Genomic DNA, 23,527 nt, shown 5'->3' on the forward strand with positions numbered 1-23,527 from the left:
AAATTCATGTAATAAGCAATAAATCGCATCATTATATGATTTCATTAGAACCAGCAGTGATTAGTTGTAGTAAAATGCATTTTTCATCATCATCTCACTTTGCCTTTATTCAAAATAATACATAACATTCAGTGGTGGGTTTAAAAAAATATTACTACTGGTTCTGTGTGTGGGGCTTATTTGGTGGGCGCGGCTTGACAGTCATGTGACTGAGTAGCAGTGGCTTGGTGGTCATGTGATCTGGTAGGAGTGGCTTGGCTGTCATGTGTCTGGGTGGTCATGGCCAATCTAGCTGTCCATTTTGTCAATTTAGCAGTCCATTAAACAATACATAGCAGCCCTCTTTTCTATTTTTAATACTGCATGAGGCTTTTGCTGTAGGTTTATTTTTTACTAGGAGGGAGAGTTTCGCAGTGCCTGGGGATTTCTGGAAATTTCTCCTCTGTGTTAGAGGAACTAAAATAACCAAGATAACATAAGGTCTCCTGTTGGAGCAGGGGGTTGGACTAGATGACCTCTAAGGTTCCTTCCAGCCCTGGATTGCCATGCTGTTTCAAAACATCTTCTGAAGCTGCATGTAGTGCCAGGTTTGTATCCTTCCTTCCTCTCCTTTTTCTCTCTCTCCCTTCCTCTATCCATTCATTCATATCTCATTCACTTTCCCTTCCCTTTTTCTCCCTTCCCTCCCTCCCTCCCTCCCTCCCTCTCCTGCCAGAAGTCTTCAAACTTGGGAGCTTTAAGACTTGTGGACTTCAACTCCCAGAATTCTCCAGCCAGCAGAGCTGAATTCTGGGAGTTGAAGTCCACAAGTCTTAAAATTCCCAAGTTTGAAGACCTCTCTGCTCCATGCACCCGGGGTTTCCCAAATGGTGAGGATTTCTGTCTTTCTTTCTCTCTTGAAGCCTCCCCCGCTTTTGTTCCCAGGGGGCTGCAGGGATGGACCTAGCAGGCCTCCCTGAAGCCTCCTGGGACCCAAAATGGGGTCGGGAAGGGGCAGGGAAAGGTAAGGTTCTGTGCCTGGTGGGGATGGTGTGAGAGTGCAGCAAGTTTGGGAGGGGGGGGCTAGTGAGACTTACCTGTAGGCAGGAGGAGGAGGCAGCTCAGTTGGGGCACAGAGCAGGCAGCTTAGGCAGCCATGTGGCAGCTTAGGCAGTGAAGCCACCTGGGAGGTATGGAGTGACTGAGTGGGGTGAGTGGGTGGGGCATTTGCACTTAAAATGGTCTGTGCATGCCCACAATATTGAAAAAGGAAAAAAATACATTTTTTTCAATGAAGATTGTTCTGCACATGGGCAGAACAGAAAATCAAGATGTTGCTGCCGAGGATAGAATTTGTACGGTCACATGTCCGCCAGAGTTAATACCTATTCAGCCGAACCATACCGTACAGGTAGAAACCCACCTCTGATAACTTTACTCAAACCCAAAACAAACTCAAGCCCTGCAAAATAGAGCAATATTATAAGAACTACACTTCAAGCAGAATTTAGGGGAAATGATCTTACAAAGATGAATATAAACTTGTGTTTAAAGCGGCCTGAAGTGGGATTTTTTCTTTTCTCTCCTTCCTCCTTACAAATTCATGTTATTATTCCAGCACATAATAATGGTAAAGGATTATTGGATTTCTTTTAGAATATATGTGTTAAATGTAAGAATCAATGAGCCCTCAAAATATTGAGTTTGTGTTCGGAGAAGGAAGGAAATCTATGTGAGCAATGAAGTTAAATTGATACTATATAGGTGGTAATTAATTAAATGTAGGTCTTGTTGACTGAGTTAATAAAACTCTATCTGATAATTTCTACTAGCATCCAGATTAAATGATTTTGTTAACAAACTTTATTATCATACCACCAATGTTGTGCTATCTGCTCAGGACGCTAACAGTGAAGCAAATGAACTATTGATCTCACACATTTTTAGAGTAGCCTTTAGTGTATAAGTACTCACTGAAATTGTCAAAGGGTAAAATATACCTGAAAAATAAGAGAAAAGAAAGGATGGCCTTGGGGTTAAGAATGAAAGCCAGGGGCTATGGAAGGAGGTAATGAAAGATATAAAATCGAACAACTCAACCTTTGAGCAATCAGCTACAGAGATATCATATCATGCTTTTAGAAACATTTAGCGGTAACAGTTTAATTCCCAACTTTACTATGATCTATATATCCTGCTGCACAGCTAGATTTTTTTATATATAGGTAATCTCCATTTTTGTGATAAGGAGAAAAATAAATTGCATATATTAAGTAATATGCTAACTTAATTGGCTCACTGAGTGGCTGACTAAGCTTTATATTTATATATTTGGTAGTCAATTAAGTTCTGAAAAGACTTTCTGAGAAAAGTCAGTCAGTTGTAATTTCTCAATCCTGCCAGTGTCAATAATAATAGGGTTCTTCTTTTTGGATTTAACTTAATAACATATTCCTCTTTTGGGACTGAAGTCACAAGTGGGGTTCCTCTTTTAGGACTTTTAGTGAACATCTTAGTGGTTGTCCTACCTTTTATCAGTAAACCTTATTAAGTTGTTATATTTATCTTTATGGTGTAAAATAATCCCAATTGCTTTTCTCCTGATCTACAGTATTTGCATTAAAAATCATAGAAACTAGATGCCTTATTTTGCGAGTCGGTTTGAGTTCTTCCCTTGGACTTCAGAGGAGAATAATTCTGCCCAAGGACTATAGAAATTAACTTTATAATGCAACTCTGTACATACTTGGTCCATAATACTGAGCAGCCAAATATAGGTACAGTATGCTCTGTTAGATTGCATTCCTGTATGTATTACAGTTGATATCCAATTCCACGTAACAGAAGAAAAATGATTGTTTTTCTTCCCTGTGTTTGCTCTATTGTATTTGTTTTGTAAGATTTAATAAGTGGAACAGATGTACATAACAGCCAATGAAAATAACCAAATAATACATGAAGTACATTAGGAACTCTCTTGGACTCAATTGGTTTGAACATTTAAAATTATTCCCTGGGCTTTAAGGATAGGCAAAAAATAATTTGTGCGGCCCTTGTGCTCTCTGGGCTTGGATGTTTTCTTGCAGATGTTTCATTACCAAACTAGGTAACATCATCAGGACTAGCAAATATTTTTTTTTACCAGTAAAAAAAATAATAACACCCTAGTTCTCATTTTAATAGGAATGATTCTAATTTGACCATCCCAAATTGTTAAATAAAAGGGAAAAGTTCATTCTTCATTTTCCAAGCTTTCCTAAATTTTTGCATTAATACTCCGAGTGTCAAGTGTCTGACTAGCAGATATAAAAGAAGCAAACTCTCTCGGGAACTTTGGATCCGAAAAGTAAACCTTTATTGGATACACTATTTTGGCACTGAAGGATTAAAACCAGCTCTGCTTTTCCCACACAAAGGTTTGCTTAGTTAAACAATAGCTTTCCTTTCTCCCCACCCCTGGGTGTTCACATTGGCCAATTATGAAATGGCCTTTTGTTATGGGGAAAATCCATCTCCTTCTCAGGCACCTGCAGCCATGACCTTGATGATTTCCAGGCTCTCATGATTTGTGCACAAAACATCAGCATTCCATTTCACCCTTCCCACCCACCAGTTCAAAGGCAAGTTGAATAACGATAAGATTCAAAAGAGCTAAGCAGTTCATTCTGGACACCAAGAGAAAAATCTGAAAGAAAATCATGTACAAATTAAACAATTGATTAAAAATATCCTATAAATTCAAGAGATATTTGTTTTAAAAATTATTTTCTTCTACAGGGCTTTGTGAGCTAATGCCAAATATAACAGTTCACAATCAGCTGCTTTGGATTTCACTAAGATTGCTTTCCAGGCAGCAGAAAGCAATACTTTTGAGTGACACCTCAATAAATACTGAATCTGTAATCAAGAATTTCCTTAGCTATGTTTACTGCATTGGAGAGATTCTTAGCCAAGTTTTAAAATATTTGCAATTACTCCTACTATAATTCTAGGATGCTGGACATAAATTATTCCACTTGCAAATTCCATCTCACAATGTTGAAGTGACTTAATTTACTGGTTCTGATTTTTAAAATTTTTAATATACCTATTAATAATGCTGGCACTAGCAATGATAAATCTTCACCTGGATATGTAAAAAGATATGACTTGAGATTAATGAAAATTGCTTGTAAAATATTTTCCTGTTAAGCAAATGAAGTTCTTGTTTGCAGAATTTGAAATTAATGCTATGAAAGAAACTGTCTTACAATTTTTGTAAATTTAGGAAACAAGCAGGCACATTTCTGTGAGGGGGAACTGTAGGAAGATGAAGCCAATTCAATCAACCTGCCCAAGGCACCTGATGGACCCAATGTGGTTTCATAAGGTCTTTGCAGTTTCTAAAACTCTATTACATGGTTCAGAAGAGGCTCTTGTTACAATTTGTGCCTATGCAGATTCTGTAGGTATGGATCTCATAGAGCTTCATGGTTCACCAAAGGGCTCAGAAAGATGAAGCGATGAAAGAGATGCTTAGAGAGCCACTGGAGGAATACAAAGAGTGAAGCTGAGTGAACACAGGTAAGAGACTACATTGACCTCAACTTTGTGGCAATAAGAGCAGCAAAGCATAATTATGTCTACGCCCTTATTGTAGGTAGCCATCTGGCAGGACTGTTTTGTGTAACTATGGGTCTCCTGGGTAAGAAGGAACTGGGGAACATTTGTAGGGTTGCTGTGAGGAATATTTTTGACATCTATCAGATAAAGTCACTCAACTTTCCTCAGAGTCGGAATCTGGCTGGGCAAATCTATTGGAGGTGACAAAGAAACATCTGAGCATAGTCATCTGGGAGGAACTCAAACCAACTGTTTTTGAGCAAATTGATAGGGTCTTGGGCAGAGGTGGGTTGCTCCCAGTTTAGCCCAGATAAGGCAAACCAGTAGTAGCAGCGGCGGGAGGCTCTGACCCAACTACTCGGATGCTTCTGCACATGCACAGATGTTTCTGCGCATGTGCAGAAGCATTGTGCACACCCGCATGAGCGAACTGGTAATAAAAAAAATGGAAATCCACTACTTTCCTTGGGGCTGTGAGTTCCAATGTTCCTGGACTCATGGTTCCTGCTCAAGAAGCAGGGGGCAACAATGGCTTGGGTGTGGAGGGAATTGCACAGATTTGTCTCATATGCCAATTGCACCCTTTCCTGGACCAAAGGACTTACTCATGATCACTCATGATGTCATAGCAATAGCGATAGCAGTTAGATTTATATACCGCTTCATAGGGCTTTCAGCCCTCTCTAAGCGGTTTACAGAGTCAGCATATTGCCCCCACAGTCTGAGTCCTCATTTCACCCACCTCGGAAGGATGGAAGGCTGAGTCAACCTTGAGCCGGTGAGATTAGAACCGCTGAACTGCAGATAACAGTTAGCTGAAGTGGCCTGCAGTACTGCACCCTAACCACTGCGCCACCTCGGCTCTCATATCTCATGTGGATTACTGCAATGTGTTCTACATGGGGCTGCTCTTGAAGACCATCTGGAAACTTCAACTGATCCAGTATGCAGCAACATGCACAGTAAGGGGAGGGCTCTAGCTTTGCCCATGTAACATTTATGTTGCATGAGATGCATTGGCTTGCAGTCAGCAAGTGCAATTCAAGGTGCTGATCATCACCTTTAAAATCCTATATGGGCCAAGGCATCTGCAAGAACACCTTTTCCTAAGGACATCTATCTATCCTACCAGGTCATAGAATTGGGCATGCTTTTAATCCCCCTTCTCTTAAATACCGGTATTATCTGATGAGAGCTAGGAAGCCAGCCTTTTCCTTTTCCTGCCCTATGGAACATCTTGGTCCCTGAAGTTTGGCAGGCTTCCATCCTTTAAGCCTTCAATAAGACTTTAAAGATTTAAATTCTTTAAATTCTAATGTGCGGTCATGTATTCTTCTCCCATTCCCCCCCCCCCCCAAGTGTTGGGAGAAGAATACATGACCGCACATTAGAACTGATCGATGCCAGGGTTTGTTGTTTTTAATGTTTTATTCAGTTGAGCTTTATAGAGTTTTAAAATGTTTTTTTTATTTATTGGATGCCACCCAGAGTTGGTTTAAAGGCTGTATAAATGTTTGAAAATAAATAAATCAGAAAGGGGTTAAAAATTATGCTGCCATCATAAAATGCCAATATGGTTTGCCTATACTGAAGTACACTGTTTAGCTCTGTTCCCCGTATTTGAAAAAGAATTTTATCAGCGCTGCAAAAATACAGAAAACAGCAACAAAAAGATCAGGGCCTTCTAACATCCTCCATATGTGCAAAGATTTTACCAAGGTTGTAAAATCATACATGACATAAAGAAAGTTGACAGTATTAGGACCAGGCATAAGCAGTGAACCTGACTGAAAGCGTAGTTTTAATAGACAAATGTCAGACAGTATAATTAATTTATACTAACATCCATTGCCACAAGATATGATGATGGTCGCTGACCTGGATGGCTTTAAAAGGGGTATTAAATAAATTTTAGCTCTATTAAGTCTATTAAGGAGGCTAGGATTTATGTGGGCTGGACAATTCACTGTTACCATGGGTTGAGGACAGTATATCTCCAAATATTAGTTCAGTTTTCTCCACATATGAGAGAATATGTCACTGTTTTCTGCTTATAAGGATCTCAAAGATATCTCAAGAGGTCCTCTTCCAGATATACTTAGGAAATAAAAATAGCGGGTGACACTTTATTTTGAAGCTGTGTTCACAAAAGAGAAAAAAGTAGACAGCATATTGGAAGTCTGGCAGAATGCTAGTGGATGAGATGAAAGTAGAGTGTGTGTATGTGTATTAAACCCTTGATATTACCTGAAATACTTTTGATATTTTTCTTATGCCTATGCTGCAATTTTGAAGTCAGTGTAGATTTTTCTGAGCATCACCTGTTTGCCCTCTATAAAAAAAATATTGTGTCCTCTGAGAAGGTCTGTATATGATTAATATTTGGGTCTCACACTTTACCCTTGCCTTGTATTCTGTTTCTTGGCTGAGTTATTTGACTTTGAGGCTCAACCATTTGCCTGCTGAGGATTGGGGCTTTTCTGTTTTTATTCTATTTGGTTATTGTGAGCCACTCTGGATCATCATGTGAGATAGGCAGCCATAGAGGCTCTATGAATAAACAAACTATGGAATCTTCCAGAGAACAATGCTTCTGTAGTTTGGAATTCAGCTATTACCTTTATTTTTTATTTTAGTTCTTGAGAATTTTTTTTAGTTTTAGCAGGAGTTGGTATGTGTGTGTCTGTGTGTCTGTATGAAATGTATGATTTATGTCAGTATCAGTTACGATGGCTACATTATAAGGGATCATTTTCTTTTAATTCTGTAGATGTACCCATTGGTTCAAAAACTCTGGAAATTCTTGATCTAGGCAGTGCAGAGAAACACATATGCATTTTTGTGTACAATCCTCAAATTTGTGAGCATATAGATAGATAGTCCTTTGAGTTCAAAGAAGATACACTGTTGTGCAATTCATATGTGGACAATTTTAGTCTGGAAGCAAAAAGGCTAGCACAATAGAGGAACTGGAAGTAATTGTTGTGATAACTATGGGGATCCTTCTATGATGCCACATGTTTTTTTTGTCAGCTTTTGTCAGAGCCTGTCTTCAAATCCAGTGGACACTTCGAAGAACAGAGTTTGCCAGGGGGTTCTGTCAGCAGTCACAGCAGCCACAGCTTCTACCATCCTTTTCTGGATGTCACATAGGATTTCCTTCACAGTGTCTTTTTTTGTGTTTATATGGACAATCTCAAGTTCTCTTCCCAGTCTCCACTGTATCTGGAAATAACTGACAAGGCATAAAGTGACCATTGTGATTACATGTCTCACCTACTGCATCTGGGCTCTGACACTCAGGGACTCAATGCTGTTAGATTTCATGCAATCCGGGAATTCATATTAGAGAATGGTCCTGCCAACAAATGCCAAGGATGGAACAGAGAAGGGTGCATGTGAAATTTCTCTAGTTGTTTGATATGTCATCAGTACAAAGTCCAGGACTCACATCCATGTAGGAGAGAAGGGTTAAGCACAGCTCTGTAGGTTTTCAGCTTTGTGTAGATATAGATGTTGTTTGCAGTCACCCTAGAATCTGGCTGGTTTTTGATACTGAACTCTGTTTCTTGGTCCAAAATCACATTCTTTGAGAGGATACATCCCAAGTATTTGAAACTGTTTATATTTGTCAGCTGGGTGTCATCAGTAATGATGTTTGGTTCTACAAGGATGGTATTTGGCATGGGTTGGTAAAGTACTTCAGTCTTGTCCAGGCTAATAGTCAGGGCAAAGAGTGTAGCAGCATCTGATAATTTGTTAAGCATCAACTGTAGATCATTACCTTCTTTGTGCCCAGGATGCACAGTCATCAGGAAAGAAGGTTTCTTGAATGTCTATATGGAGGCACTGTATCTGTGCATTCAACTAGCAAAGGTTAAACAAAGAGAAGTCCAATCAGTATCTGATGTATGTTCCCTTCTTCAGACCTTGAACAGCATATGACAAGATGTAAGCAAAGAACAGAGTGAACAGGACTGCTTCACCCCACTGGAAATGGCAAATGCAGCTTTAATGTATCATCATTGTAAAGGTCCTGTCCTGTCATTCCATTGTGCAGTAGATGAATCATCTTCACAAATTTCCTGGGGCATTCATAATGTCACAGGATGGTCCAGAGAGCCTCCCTGTGTACAATGTCAAACCTGTTTGTCAGGTCAAGGAAGATAGAGTAAAGAGGTTTGTGCTACTTTTATGTACTTGATTTGTCCCATGGCAGATAACCATGTCTGCTGTACTCTACTCTGGATGAAAGTCACACTGCTCCTCTAGGAGGTTCCTTTCTGAGACAATAACAAGTCTGTTCAGAAGAAAACAGGCTAACTCTTGCCTACGATGGGCAGCAATGAATATCCCTATAGTTTCCACAATCTGATTTGTTTCCCTTATTTTTATACAGAGCCATGGTGGGGAGAACAATTACAAAAATCACTGGGCATCTCCTCTGTGACCCACATGTCTTCTAAGATACTTTGGAATGCCTGAATCTAGTGCTTTGAAGATATCAGCAAGAACACTGGATCATATTGGTTGAAAACGTTTGAAAATTACTGATCTAGGCAGTCCTTATATCTTTCTAAGCATTTGTGTGAATCATCCTCAGATTTGTGAGCATAATACTATAAATTATAGCTGAAAGGTTCTTAATTCCTCATACAGCTTGTCATGTAATGTACCCTGGTTCTAAATATCTGTTTCCCTATTTCAATTCATTCTATTGTTCCCCTCTGAGATTCCTATTATCACTTTCCTGTATAATTTTATTTAATTTATATATCAAATTTAGAGAGTGCCCAACTCACTTATGGAGGGACATGCTGCTATCCTTTTCTGTATCCGATGTAGGTAATATGCCTGAAAAATGCATGTGACTTCCAGATTTCCTCACCACCGGAAAGACTAAGCTGTACTTGTTAAACTAAAATCCTGTTGAAGTATATAGAAGTGCAGTATCATTGAATATGGAATGCTGGCTAATACTCTGCAAATTTGCATAGTATAAAGCAAGAATTGCATTTGGTATGGATGTATTCTCCTTCTAAATTGGTACGTTATTGTTGCAAAGAAGAGTCATCCTGGATTTTTTTTTTGTTCCATTTGTATCATAATTGTGATATATTAGCATGATTTGCCTCTAATGTTAGACCTGAGGCACTTCTCAGAAATTATGTCTTTCTTTTCCTATGGCAGTGACAAAAAGGCATACTTTGGTTTGCTCCTTGAAAAGAAGCAAGTTAAATTTGCATATGACTAAATTTATAGTGCTCCAAAGCATCATTTTACCTGAGGAACAATTGTAAATATGCATTGCAAAGGAAACGGGAGAAGAAAGCTCCCTTGTCAGAATCACTGGTTTGTTATCCTTATAAGCAAAGTAAATTATACACACTGAATACAATGGAGACAGGCAAGATATTTAAATTTACTTTATCAGTAATTACTCTTTACAAGTAATTAATATGTAATGTATGCATGAGAAGCTTTCCTGCAATTAATGAGGCAATGCACGCTGGTCTGGAGAAGATTGGTGTTCCCAGTTGCCTTCTCTTCACCTTTTCAGAAAGAATATTCAGCGTGTTACTAAAAATATATTTTGAAATGGGAGCTTTCTACTCTTCATTTCTAAGGACAATGTGGGCTCCCTCCAGTTTTATTAGCAAGACTCTCACCATTCGTTATGTTATATTAGCCACCTGGTTATTATTTGAATAAAAATTTGGGGGATGCTTTTCCTAACTGTGTGGGTGCTGTCTTTTTAATTCCTTTTCATGATAGCTATCAAGAGGCTTCTGTGTTAATTTTTACTCAATAGAGATGTGTAAATCTTATCTACACAATCTTATCTAGTACATTTTTGAAGCAGCCTTCTAACTAATTGTTCAGGTTTTATTTTAAAAAAAATTGTCACTGGAACATAGAAATATATTTATTTAACTTATATGATGCCCATCTCACCAAAGAAATCTGTTATTTCTAGATTTAACAAATGAAGTTTTGCTAATGTAGGCATCTTAGATATATGAAGTTGTGCTATTAGGGAAATGTATCATAAGAAACTAAGCATATTCTTTATGTTCCTGTAGAAAGCAATTAGAAGAAATTATGGCTTCATTTGGGCTGGCTCGTGCCAATTGAATTTATGCAAAACATACTTGTTACTGAAATCCAGATATACTTAACAGCATTAATCTGAAAACAAATATTTAATTGTACTTGATGAGTTAGGCAAAAGTTTCTTCCTATAATATGACAGAGAAGCTCCTATCTTGGGCCATACTTCCTAAATTTAATTAGTGTTAAAAACTGGCTTGTTTTATAAGATGATCCATTTTTAACCCTAGAAAATTGCTTTCCTTATGACTAATAAATTAAACAAATTATATCTTTTTCATACACTGTGGTGGGCTCATAAATCCTCCAAGCAGTTAGCTACTAGTTCCACTTGATTACCTTTTCCATTACTGTTTTTTATAATCCTTGCAGGAGTGGGAAATTCATTCGGTTTTAATAACAAGAGAGAAAAATTGATGAGAGGCTTGTTTAATTAGTGAACTACATCCTGGATTTTTTCATTGTCTCAGAAGCTGAGAAGTAAATTGATAGACAGATCATTTTTGTGCTTTGGCTGATAAGCCTACTCATCTCTTTTTAAGTATTCAAGTGTACTTCAGGAGGCAAGGGATGCATTCTGCTACAAACAGGCATCACCTGGGACAGCAGGGCTTCTGAGACACTTTACCTAATAGCGTAGAAGACTGAGGTCAAAAGTTAGTTGAGAGCTATTGCTAACCACTTCATTAATTACCAATGCTTTTGAAAATCCTCTTCTGAAGCTTCTTGTAACAGGACTTCCCTGTTGTGAGACACAGCTAAAATAATTCTTATTGCCCGAGTATTATCTCAAAACCAAAGCTATTTTTTTAACCTAGATATATCATGAGGTACATGTCTCTGAATTTGTTCTGCGTCTCAATAGCTGTTCAGTACTAGTCTTGTTTCAGAAGAAAGAAGAAAAACTAGAAGAGCCCATGATTAAGGTGACCAGACGTCCCGATTTCAGCGGGACATTCCCTCTTTTGAACAATTTGTCCCGCATCCTGGGTTTTTTCTAAAAAGTCTCGATTTTTTTTAAGTTACGAAAAAGCCTCCAGCTGCCTTGAGGCTCTCCTAGCAACTGGGAATGTATATTCTTCGAGCCGAGCGCATTCCTGCCCGTGCGTCCTTGGGAGCTGTTGCCAATGGCTGAGGGAGGAGAAGACTTTACTCCATGTGGAGACCGCGGGCTTCTCTCACGGATTTTTTCTTCTTCTGTTGCTTTGAGCAGCCCTTCCCTCCCCCCTCTCTTTCTCTCTCTCTCTCGGAGCTGGCAGGCTGCTTCCGAGGCTGTCCAAGCTCAGCCACTCCCCCTCCCCCCGGACTTCTGCTTCGTCTCGGCTGCTCGGGGCTTCTAAATGGGCATTGCGTGTTGTTTGGGGATGGGATTACTGTGCCATAGAAACACAGTGTATGTCTCACGTGGCTGATAACCTGGTCTCTATACAGAAGAGGTAATTTTAAAAACTTCAGAGCGAATCCAGAAAGAGGGGAGAAAGAGGCTGAAGGAGTGTTTGCACAGGAGGGGGAATTTATAAACTTCCCAGTGAATCCAGAGGAGGGGAGAGAGAGAGAGAGAGAGAGAGAGAGAGAGAGAGAGAGAGAGAGAGAGAGAGAGAGGCTGAAGGTGTGCACAGGAGGGGGAATTTATAAACTTCCCAGTGAATCCAGAGGAGGGGAGAGGGAGAGAGAGAGGGAGAGAGAGAGAGAGAGAGAGAGAGAGAGAGAGAGAGAGAGAGAGAGAGAGAGAGAGAGAGAGAGAGAGAGAGAGATTGAAGGTGTGCACAGGAGGGGGAATTTATAAACTTCCCAGTGAATCCAGATAGGGGAGAGGGAGAGAGAGAGGGAGAGAGGGGGGCTGAAGGTGTGCACAGGAGGGTGAATTTATAAACCTCCCAGAGAATCCAGAGGATGGGAGAGGGAGAGGGAGGGAGGGAGGGAGGGAGGGAGGGAGAGAGAGAGAGAGAGAGAGAGAGAGGCTGAAGGTGTGCACAGGAGGGGGAATTCATAAACGTCCCAGTGAATCCAGAGGAGTGTGTGTGTGTGTGTGTGTGTGTGTGTCAGAGAGAGAGAGAGAGAGAGAGAGAGAGAGAGAGAGAGAGAGAGAGAGAGAGACTACCACTAAGTATTGTAGCTTCTGATTCTTGATGAATGTATTCTATTTTATTTTTCTTTATATACACTAAGAGCATATTCACCAAAGACAAATTCCTTGTGTGTCCAATCACACTTGGCTAATAAACCTATTCTATTCTATTCTATTCTATTCTATTCTATTCTACTCTATTCATTTCTATTTCAATTCTAATAAGGAGTTTAGCTTCTCTCTCTTGAAAATGTAAGCTAGCATAAGGCATTATAATGCAAGCTAGCTTTAGCTTTCAAACAGTTCATTTAGTGACCAAAGTTACAATGGCATTGAAAAAAAGTGACTGATGACCATTTTTCACACTTAGCGACCATTGCAGCATCCTCATGGTCACGTGATCAAAATTTTGATGTTTGGCAACAGATTCGTATTTATGATGGTTTCAGTGTCCTGGGGTCATATAATCACCTTGTGTGACCTTTTGACAAAATATAAAAATTTTAATCAAGACACCCCCACCCCCCCGGTCAATGGTGTCCCTCTTTACCAATCTGAAAATCTGGTCACCTTACCCATGATGTGCTTAGATCTAAGACCAAAATGGTGGCACAGGTGATTTCCTCCTGCCATCCTTTCTCTTGCTGGGATCTATTTTTCTGCTTAAAATCTTACACTCTACTAACTACTAAATGGGCATCAGTAACATATATTTACACTAAATTTATGTTCTGTTTTATGCTGATCTGTTGTAGAAACACCATAATTAGCCATTTCATTTCCCACTCCTTGTCGGTATGAATACAGAAGTGGTTGAGGGATAGTTAGAATTGTAATAAACCTAAGAGAAGCAAGCAGAAAGCAATTAGCTAAACACTGACAGGTTGACATCAGATAAGAGAAGTAAATTCTAAGATAGCTTGGAAAAGAGAAAAAACAAACAATATATGATTTGAAGCCTCCAAATCCTCATTTTATCATTTATTAGGTTTTTGTCTCACCTTTATTTTTTGTCAGTTCAATGCATCATACATATCTGAGGTTCGTGCCTACTTTCCACACAACAAGAAGGTGGTAGCAAAACCAAGCAAAACCAAGTATTTAATAGTGCGTGCCATACCATGTGAATCCTACAAGTGACAAGAAAATAGGGGCAGTCAGGAATAACACAGGTTATGTAGATAGTAAACATAGGTTCAATAAAAATGGACTCAAATGTCTATACACCAATGCACAGTATGAGGAATAAACAGGGTGAATTAGAAATTCAAGTAAAAGAGGGCAGATACGATATTGTTGCCATTACAGAAACTTGGTGGGATGAAACCGACAAATGGAACATACAGCTAGAAGGATTTAAATTATTTAAAAGAAATAGACCAAATAAAAGAGGAGGTGGAGTTGCACTATATATAAGAAATAATTACCCCTCTACAGAAATAGAGCACAACAATGATGAGAACTATCTTGAATGCATTTGGGTCAATATTAAAGGTTGGGGGGGAAATGACATTGCCATAGGTCTATATTACAGGCCACCCAACCAAGCAGAGGAAGTAGATGAACTTTTTGCTAGTCAGCTAACTAAGGAAGCACACCACAATAGTAGTGGGGGATTTTAATTACCCTGACATCAACTGGGAAAAAACTCTGCACCAAGTGGAAGATCCAACAGGTTTCTAACAAACTAGCAGACAACTTTGTTTCGCAAAACGTAGAGAAGGGAACAAGTGGATCAGCCATATTGGACTTAATTCTCACTAACAGAGAGGAAATGATAGAAGGTGTTGAAGCCACAGGAACCCTGGGGGCAAGTGACCATACAATATTGGAATTCAACATTATGCAAACATAAGTAGTAGAACAAAGTGAAATTAAGAGTCTTGGACTTTAAAAGAGCTAATTTCAATAAACCTAGAGAGAGCTTGGGAAAAATTCCATGGATGAGAATCCTCAAGGGGAAAACAACTCAAGAAGCTTGGGAAATTTTGAAAAATGAGATTACAAGAGCCCAGTCTAGCACAATACCAATGAAAAAGAAAAATAACAGCTCCCAAAAGAAACCAGCATGGCTGCATAAAGAACTCTCTGACAAATTGAAAGACAAAAAAGATAAGTATAAAAAGTGGAAAGGGGAGGACATAACTAAGGCAGAATATCAGCAAATAGCCCGAGCATGTAAAGGTGAAGTGAGGAAAGCTAAGGCTCACAATGAAGAAAGGCTTGCCACAAAAGTAAAAAATAACAAAAAAAGCTTCTTCCAACATGTTAAAACAAGAAAAAAGTTAAGGAAACAATTGGTCTATTGCTGGGAGAAAGTGGCAAGAAGGTGAAAAGCAACAGGGAGAAAGCAGAACTATTTAACTCATGTTTTGCATCTGTCTTTACACAAAGGGATAAAACATTCCAACCTATCAAAAACAGCACCACAAAACTCAGATTAGGAACACAAATTGAAATAGGGGGAAAAAATGGTAAGTGAGTACCTGTCTACCCTAGACGAGTTCAAATCACCAGGACCAGATGGATTAACACCCCAGGGTTCTGAAGGAACTGGCAGATGAGATCTCAGAACCACTGAAATATGTCTTTCAGAGATCCTGGAGCACCAGGAAACTACCAAAGGACTGGAAAAGAGCTGATGTGGTTCCCATCTTCAAAAAAGAGGAAAAAACAGATCCAGGAAACTACAGACCTATCATCCTGACCTCAATACCAGGAAAGATTCTGGAAAAGATAATCAAGCAACAAATTAGCGAACACCTAGAAGCAAACAAAGTAATAGCCAAAAGCCAATAGAGGTTTGTCAAAAACAGATCATGCCAGACTAATCTTATTGCATTCTTTGATAATGTGACAAAATTAGTGGATCAGAGGAAGGCCATTGATATAGTATACTTGGACTTCAGTAAGGCATTTGATAAGGTAGACCATAACCTACTACTAGATAAAGTAGAAGAATGTGGGTTAGACAGCATCACCACCAGATTGATTTGTAACTGGCTGACCAACCACACTCAAGGTGTAGTCCTCAATGGAACTGCATCTTCATGGAGGGAAGTATGCAGTGGAATACCCCAAGGCTCTGTTTTGGACCCAGTACTCTTCAACATCTTCATCAATGATTTGGATGAGGGAATAAATGGGGAACTTATCAAATTTGCAGATGACACCAAGCTGGCAGGAATAGCCAACACTCCAGAAGACAGGCTAAAAATGCAGAAGGATCTTGACAACTTGAACATTGGGCACTATCTATTAAAATGAAATTCAATGGTGAAAAGAGTAAGGTTCTACATTTAGGCAACAAAAATGAAATGCACAGGTACAGTATAGGTTGTACCTTGCTCAACAGTAGTAACTGTGAAAGGGATCTTGAGTCCTAGTGGACAACCATTTAAATATGAGCCAGCAGTGTGCAGCAGCTGCCAAAAAAGCCAACACAGTTCTAGGTTGCATAAACAGAGGGATAGAATCAAGATCATGTGAAGTGTTAATACCACTTTACAATGCCTTGGTAAGGCCACACTTGGAATACTGCATTAAGTTTTGGTCACCACGATGTAGAAAAGATGTGGAGACTCTAGAAGAGTGCAGAGAAGAGCAACGAAGATGATTAGGGGACTGGAGACTAAAACATATGAAGAACGGTTGCAGGAACTGGGTATGTCTAGTTTAATAGAAAGAAGTACTAGGGGAGACATGATAGCAGTGTTCCAATATCTCAAGGGTTGCTACAAAGAAGAGGGAGTCAAGAAGAACAAGAAGCAATGGGTGGAAACTAATCAAGGAGAGAAGCAACTTAGAACTGAGGAGAAATTTCCTGACAGTTAGAACAATTAATCAGTGGAACAGCTTGCCTCCAGACGTTGTGAATGCCCCAACACTGGAAGACTTTAAGAAGATATTGGATAGCCATTTGTCTGAAATGGTATAGGGTTTCCTGCCTAGGCAGGGGTTTGGAATAGAAGACCTCCAAGATCCCTTCCAACTCTACTATTGCATTGCATTGTATTGTATTGTAGGTGGGCTAAGAGAGAGTAACTGAGTCAGTCACTCAGTTTTCATGACTAAGGGAGAACCAGAACTCAGTCTCCTGGTTTCTAAATGATTGTCTAAAGTCGCTCTCAATCATTGGTCCCAGTTAGCACCTGAAAGTAAAGGTACTTAACTCCAAATAAAACTATGGCTGTTGCCACTTGCATGAGAACAGCAAATGTTTCCTCTAGAATATGTTACTTTGAGTTTATTCCTAACAGCAAAGCATGTGGATCATAAATGATTAAGTAAGGCTTGCTGCCTGTGCGCTAACAAAGTTCCAGAAGTATGGATTTCTGTAGAGGCATAATATCCACCAGCTCATTGTGGAATTACTATAATGATGCTCAGAACAAGAGCACTCTGGATTAGAGTAGGAAAGGTTTAGGGAAACTTTTAGCTGCTGTTTTGTAATAGTTTAAAATAGTGTTTCTCAACCTTAGCAACTTTAAGATGTGTGGCGTTCAACTCCCAGAGTTTCCCAGAATGCTAATTTGAGAACTGATGTTAGAACTGAACTGAAGCTTGTTGGATGAGAAATGAAACAATTTCAAAGTAAAATGCCCAGAAAGTCCAAATACCTTTTGGAAAAAATACCTTGTTACATTAAACAGACTAGTGTTTTATTGAAGTTAGTTTACCACCAAACATTTTTTGCCCATTGTCTACTTTCTCTAACTAATACTTTAATGGGTATTTCTAGTCTCTGACTAGAGAAATGTAAAGGATACCATTATTTCTTCATTATTTTTTAAATGATGAACATGATGTAACTATGCAGATTTCTCCACAGTAATAAAAAGTTATTTATGGACAGTCCCATAACAAACACTTAATTCTGGGGATTAGAAAAGATTTGGAACTCTTCCAGCACTCCAGCTTCTTATCTTTCTTTAACTCTCATCACCTGCAGTTGCTGTTTTTGAATGTCGTAGGTGAGTTTGACATTTTTAGACATGGGGGAAAATGCAGTAAGTTTATGCAAAATGTTCAAATGTGGATATTTTCACCTGCATTTTCAAGATTTCTGGGCAAGCAAGGCATCTATGAAAAGAATAGAAAGGATGAGATGGACTAAAGTTCCTACCAAAATATTTGTTTACTGGAGGATTATATTAACAGTTCAGATATTTTGCAATATGGCCTGGCATATTTTTTTTGTCTTTTATTCTATCATTAATTAGGATTACATTAGCAATTTGACATTTGTTTTCCAACTAGCCAGTTCGGTCTAGTAGTTAAGGCTCCAGGCTAGAAAGTAGGTATTGTGAGTTCAAATCCCTCTTTAAACCGTGAAAATCAGCTGGAAGATTTTGAGCTAGTCACACACTCTCAGCCCAATTCACTTCTCAAGATTGTTGTGGGGAAAATAGTAGGAGGAAGATGTGTTGGATAGGTTTGCTGCCTTGAGTTATTTGTAAAAACAAGGTGGGATTCAAATAAAGTACAGGTAGTGCCTGATTCATAACCATTTGTTTAGTGACTATTTGAAGTTGGAATGCCACTGAAAAAAGTGACATGATTGTTTTTGCACCCTGTGGTCATATGATTAGAATTTGGAAGCTTGGCATTTGGCATATATTTATGATGGTTGCAGTGTCCAGGGGTCATGTTATCACTTTTTGCAACCTTCTGACGAGCAAAGTCAATGGGGAAGCTGGATTCGCTTAACAACCATGTTACTAACTTTAATTAATTTTAATTTTTAATTTTTTAATTGATTTTATTTGTAGGCCGCCCTTTTCCCTGAGGGGACTCAGGGCGGCTCACCGAAAACCAGGGAGGGGGGAATACAACACTAAGACGACAACACATAATAAAATAATGAGCAACATGCATACAACATTCGGGCGGGGTAATGGTCCTTATCCCCAGGCCTGACGGGCGAGCCAGTTCTTCAAGGCTGTGCGGAAGGCCTGGACGGTGGAGAGGGTGCGAATCTCTACGGGGAGCTCGTTCCAAAGGGTCGGGGCCGCTGCTGAGAAGGCCCTCCTCCTTGTGGTTGCCAGCCGACACTGAAGTGATTAACAATTGAAGTGATTCACTTTACAACTGTGGCAAGAAAGGTGGTTAAATGGGATGAAATTCACTTAGCAATTGTCTTGCTTAGTGACAGAAATGTTGGGTTTAATTGTAGCTGTAAATTAAGAACTACCTATACCAGTGATGGCTAAGCTTTTTGCCATCACGTTCCAAAAGCGGGAGGGGGGGTCGTGCACAGGCATGCCCAGACCCATAATTCTATGCATTGTAGGTAGACCTTTGCTGCTAAAGTGTAGCTTCTTTTAAAAGCTACACCCTAAAGGTTAACTCCCTAATCTGTTACTTCTTTTAAATATTAATTTCTTTCATTAAGCAATGACATTCATTTCTTCTCATTAAGCAATCACCAAAATATTTTGATGAATCATACAATTCCTCCTGCACACATATTTTTGGGAGAGATTTGAGAGATTTGGCAAGCAGCCTTATCTCATCCTCCACTCTCCAGGAAGATAGTTTAGAGCTTCCCAAAGTCCATATCAGTTCAGAAACCTGTTGCAATATTTTCGGGGAGGGTTTATTTTATGCACTCAAAAGCCTGATTGGGCTTATTATCTGGGGAGATCTTATTTTCAAGGAAACAGTGTGTGTGTGTGTGTGTGTGTGTGTGTGTTCGTGTCTGTGTGTGTGTGTGTGTGTGTGTGCGTGTAGAAGAAAATTTCTTTTAAAAAAATGTAATAATGAATTTAATGATTAATGCTGTGCTCATTTTCTTCTGAAGGGCTTCTGTATTCAGCACTGAACAATGCATTTTAAGCATTGTATATCCTGTAACTGGAAGTGACCTTGGCAAGTCAGATTGTATATAGGTTACTATTAGCATTTCCATGAATATTGTTTCAGGGCCACATTGAACAATTAGTAAAGCGAATAAAAGATATTCAGATATGCCACTTAGGGACTGTAATTTTCATGCCACTTGGACACTTTGACCTTCTAGTTTATTATGATTCAGGAAAAATGTCAATACTCCTCAGCTTCTCCAAGCCTTGTGGAATTTTAATGAGTTATTGAGTGAAGCAGTTAAGCCTCCAATACCAGATACCTTTCCTTTCAGTCCACAGTGGTGAAAATAAAGGTTTAACTACACTTGTCAGAAAAAGTATATATTTCATTTTTAAACACGTGAAGCTATTGATTTATGTCATTTGATATAGCAAATCAATGTGGGCTTCACTTAGATTAGAATGTCTGTCTTCTATACTGAAGCTTTTTTAAACAATGACAATGAGAAGAGAGTTTTAAAGTAAACAATATATTGAAAATTAACCATTGTTTTGATTGGGTTTTTTATATCATCCTTTATGATGCTCTAATGCTTATTATAATTAGCAGTACACAATAATCTTCTAATTGTCAGAAATTATGCTAATGATTGGAGACTGACAGCATCAGTCAATTCAGTTGTATATTTGAAAATAAGGCTGCTCAAGAACAACCTAACAGCTTTGTCAGATTCTTCTTTTAAAATATTGATTTGTGGAGTATTTCACCCCAATTTATTCATCTGCATGAGCATTATTTATGAAAACTGTATATCCACTGCTCATAATATGCTATAAAAATACTTAAATGCTATAATAAAACATATTCTGGCATTCAAAGTTCTAATGTTAGAAACCGAATACCAGAGGTGGTATTCTACCCGTTCAGACCGGATCACCCGAACCGGTAGTGGAAATTGTGGGTGGCTCCGCCCACCCACACCCAATTCTATGGCATCCCATTTAGGCCATTTTTTCACCAAAAGCGCATGCGCAGCAGTATCTGTGCATGCACAGAGATGGTGCGTGCAAGTGAACCGATTGCATGAGTGCGCTCACATTTGCCAACCAGTAGGGAAGGTAAGCATATACTACCCCGGCTGAATACCTCTTTACCAGCCAGCTTTTCCCATGTTGATCTGGAATTGCTGAAAATGAATTTCAACCAAATTTGGCTGAACAGTTACAACCTGCTTCCAGACCTTTTAGCTTGACATAAGAAGTTGCTGAAATGGACTTCTGATTACGTCAGGTGGTCCTTCCACGTTCTTTCCATGATAGATATTTGAATGTCTTATCAGGGCTTGAGTATAGCAAGTATTGTTGCAAGATAGCATTATTTAGCCATTTGCTTAACATTTTCTGCAATAACTGCTGTAAATTGTTTGCTCCTTAAAAAGACTTGCAGTGCTCTATTATGGATTCATCTTTGAAAAAAAGAAGCCCCACTTCTAAACTGAATGAACGAAAGATAATCTTTACTGTGTATGCTAGTAGTGCGATTTTAAATATCCACAGGCTTATGGGTTTGTGTTTTGCTAATTAATTATTGATGACAATGAAAAAAATAGTAGTAACTTATGTTTGAAGAGGGATACAAAAATACCAGGCTAATGGCTTGCCATAATTAATGAGAATAACATGAAATAACAGATTAAATAATATGGTAGGTTGCATAAGAGGCTTAAAAAAATGCTATATTATTATTATTATCTAAAATTTGATGATGTGGAATCTTTTCAAATAGCCTGTTCTGTGATTTCACTGTTTAGTTTTTTTTTCTCTCTCTCTCTATTGTATTTGTGCTGATAAATAAATAAAGGGAGACTAGTATAGATCTATTTCAAGCTATTTAGCTCTCATCAGCTAGCCATACCCTTACTGGGATTTGAACCTGGGCTATATTACATACTACCCTTATTTATTTATCAGCACAAATACAACAAAATGTAACAAAAAGGCAACAGTAAAAATATTGGGTTTCTGCCTGGATGGTCTCTTGTGACGAGCCGAAGGACAGAGAATGGAAGTAGTGATCTTCCTCCCATATTTGGGCATACCGGGGGTTGTAAAAAAAATCTAATAGATACCTTTCACCCTGGCTTCGCTGATAACGGATAAGAGCCTGTGGCCTAATGGCTAAGATGTCTGCCTAGTATGTAATATAGCCCAGGTTCAAATCCCAGTAAGGGTATGGCTAGCTGATGAGAGCTAAATAGCTTGAAATAGATCTATACTAGTCTCCCTTTATTTATTTATCAGCATACACACACACACACACACACAGAGAGAGAGAGAGAGAGAGAGAGAGAGAGAGAGAGAGAAAGAGAAAGAGAGAGTTTGGAACACACATACACACACACATATCACACACACCTTATATATTAAGATGAAATCAACAGGTGTAGTCTTGCACATTTCCATGGATGCCACACTGTGGAACATCTCTTCATTCAATATACTGTATTTTTGGGAGTATAACATGCTCCAGAATATAAGACACACCTTAGTTTTTGAGAAGGAATATGGGAAGAAGAAAAAATCTGCCTTTGCCTTCCAGCATTCATGGTATTCAACTTGATAGCTTCCTGTCAGTTTGTGACAGTTCATGACACATGGTAACAAGGTCAGCCAATGAGGGCTATTTGGACTCTGAAACAATATTTGCTGTATGAACAACAAGGAGATAGGATGGAGACTGTCTTAACTGAGAACTGAAAGTGGAACTGCTTGCGTTTTGCTTGTATTTACTGCTACCTTAGAAAACCTACTTTTAGTATTGTATTGTACGTTCTTATTATTTTGAATCCTGCTGAATCAGTTACTTGTGTGTGCTTTCTGAATGTGATTGCTGCTGCAAACTCTGACCAGCCAGGTCAGCTTTAGCACTTTTTGCAGCCTGATTCAGCACAGCTGATTGGCGGGTGGATCGGACTGCAGGAATATCCCTAATCAGCTGTTGCAGCCTGCAGGGATTGCCACAGACCATCACTGCCTCCATGCCTTGCTTTTGGCCTCTGGTGGGGGTGAGTGGGGCTATATTCAATATATAAGACACACCCAAATTTTCACTCTCTTTTAGGGGTGGGGAACATGTGTCTTATACTCTGAATAATATGGGATCTTCCTCAACATAAACTTATTGATGCCTGTTGGGTTACCATAAAAGAAAAGTTTCCTCCAGTGATTCTGCTCGATTATTCATGCTGGGAATATTTTCCTTCGTTTTCAGTGTTTTATGGGCAAGATGGGATCCATGCGTCATGTGAAAAAAAGTATTGTGAACGTGGAAGTCAATGTATTGTCAGCAAGGAGACTAATCAACCTGAATGCAGATGCATAGATGATTGCAAGCCCAGTTACATGCCAGTGTGTGGATCAGATGGCAAATTCTATGAAAATCATTGTGAACTGCATCGAGCTTCATGCTTGCAAAAGAAGAAAATTTACATTATTCACAACAAAGACTGTTTCTTCAAAGGTAAGGCGCTTTCTGTTTAGAAAATTTCTTCCATTTTTCTGGGTTCTATCTCATGCACCACGCATGATTCTATTAAGCCCAAAGGCTGAAAAGAAAAATATTCATCAATAAGTATTACAAAGTATTAGAATTAGTAGTTAATTAAGTTACATATATTGTATAGTAATAATATTAATAACCAGCAGTGTTTTTTTAATTATTTATAAAGTACTGAAGAAAAGCAGAAGAAAAGCAGTGTAATCAATTCTTATACATACACATACACACACACACACACACAGAGAGAGAGAGAGAGAGAGAGAGAGAGAGAGAGAGAGAGAGAGAGTGAGTGAGTGGTATATCAGTGGTGGGTTGCAGGCAGTACGTCCTAGTACGGGTGTACCGGAGTCTGCCTGGAGCACTGGGTACCATTCTGGTACAGTGCTCCGGAGGGCCCGCATG

General features: G+C 39.0%; 1 protein-coding gene across 2 annotated transcripts in view; it reads left to right on the top strand.

The window, feature by feature from the left end:
* The window catches only part of FSTL4 (follistatin like 4), a 467,659-nt gene that overhangs the window by 136,090 nt on the left and 308,042 nt on the right, over positions 1-23,527 (top strand). For both annotated transcript variants that reach the window (XM_087709547.1, XM_087709548.1), the window contains exon 4: positions 22,838-23,086. In XM_087709547.1, coding sequence (XP_087565673.1) covers positions 22,838-23,086 — 249 coding nt within the window. The remainder of the gene's footprint in view (positions 1-22,837; positions 23,087-23,527) is intronic.

The sequence above is a fragment of the Thamnophis sirtalis genome, unplaced genomic scaffold, assembly GCF_051295495.1.
Source record: "Thamnophis sirtalis isolate CommonGarterSnake01/CBP01778 unplaced genomic scaffold, rThaSir2_p1.2 scaffold_3, whole genome shotgun sequence".
Classification (NCBI taxonomy): domain Eukaryota; kingdom Metazoa; phylum Chordata; class Lepidosauria; order Squamata; family Natricidae; genus Thamnophis; species Thamnophis sirtalis.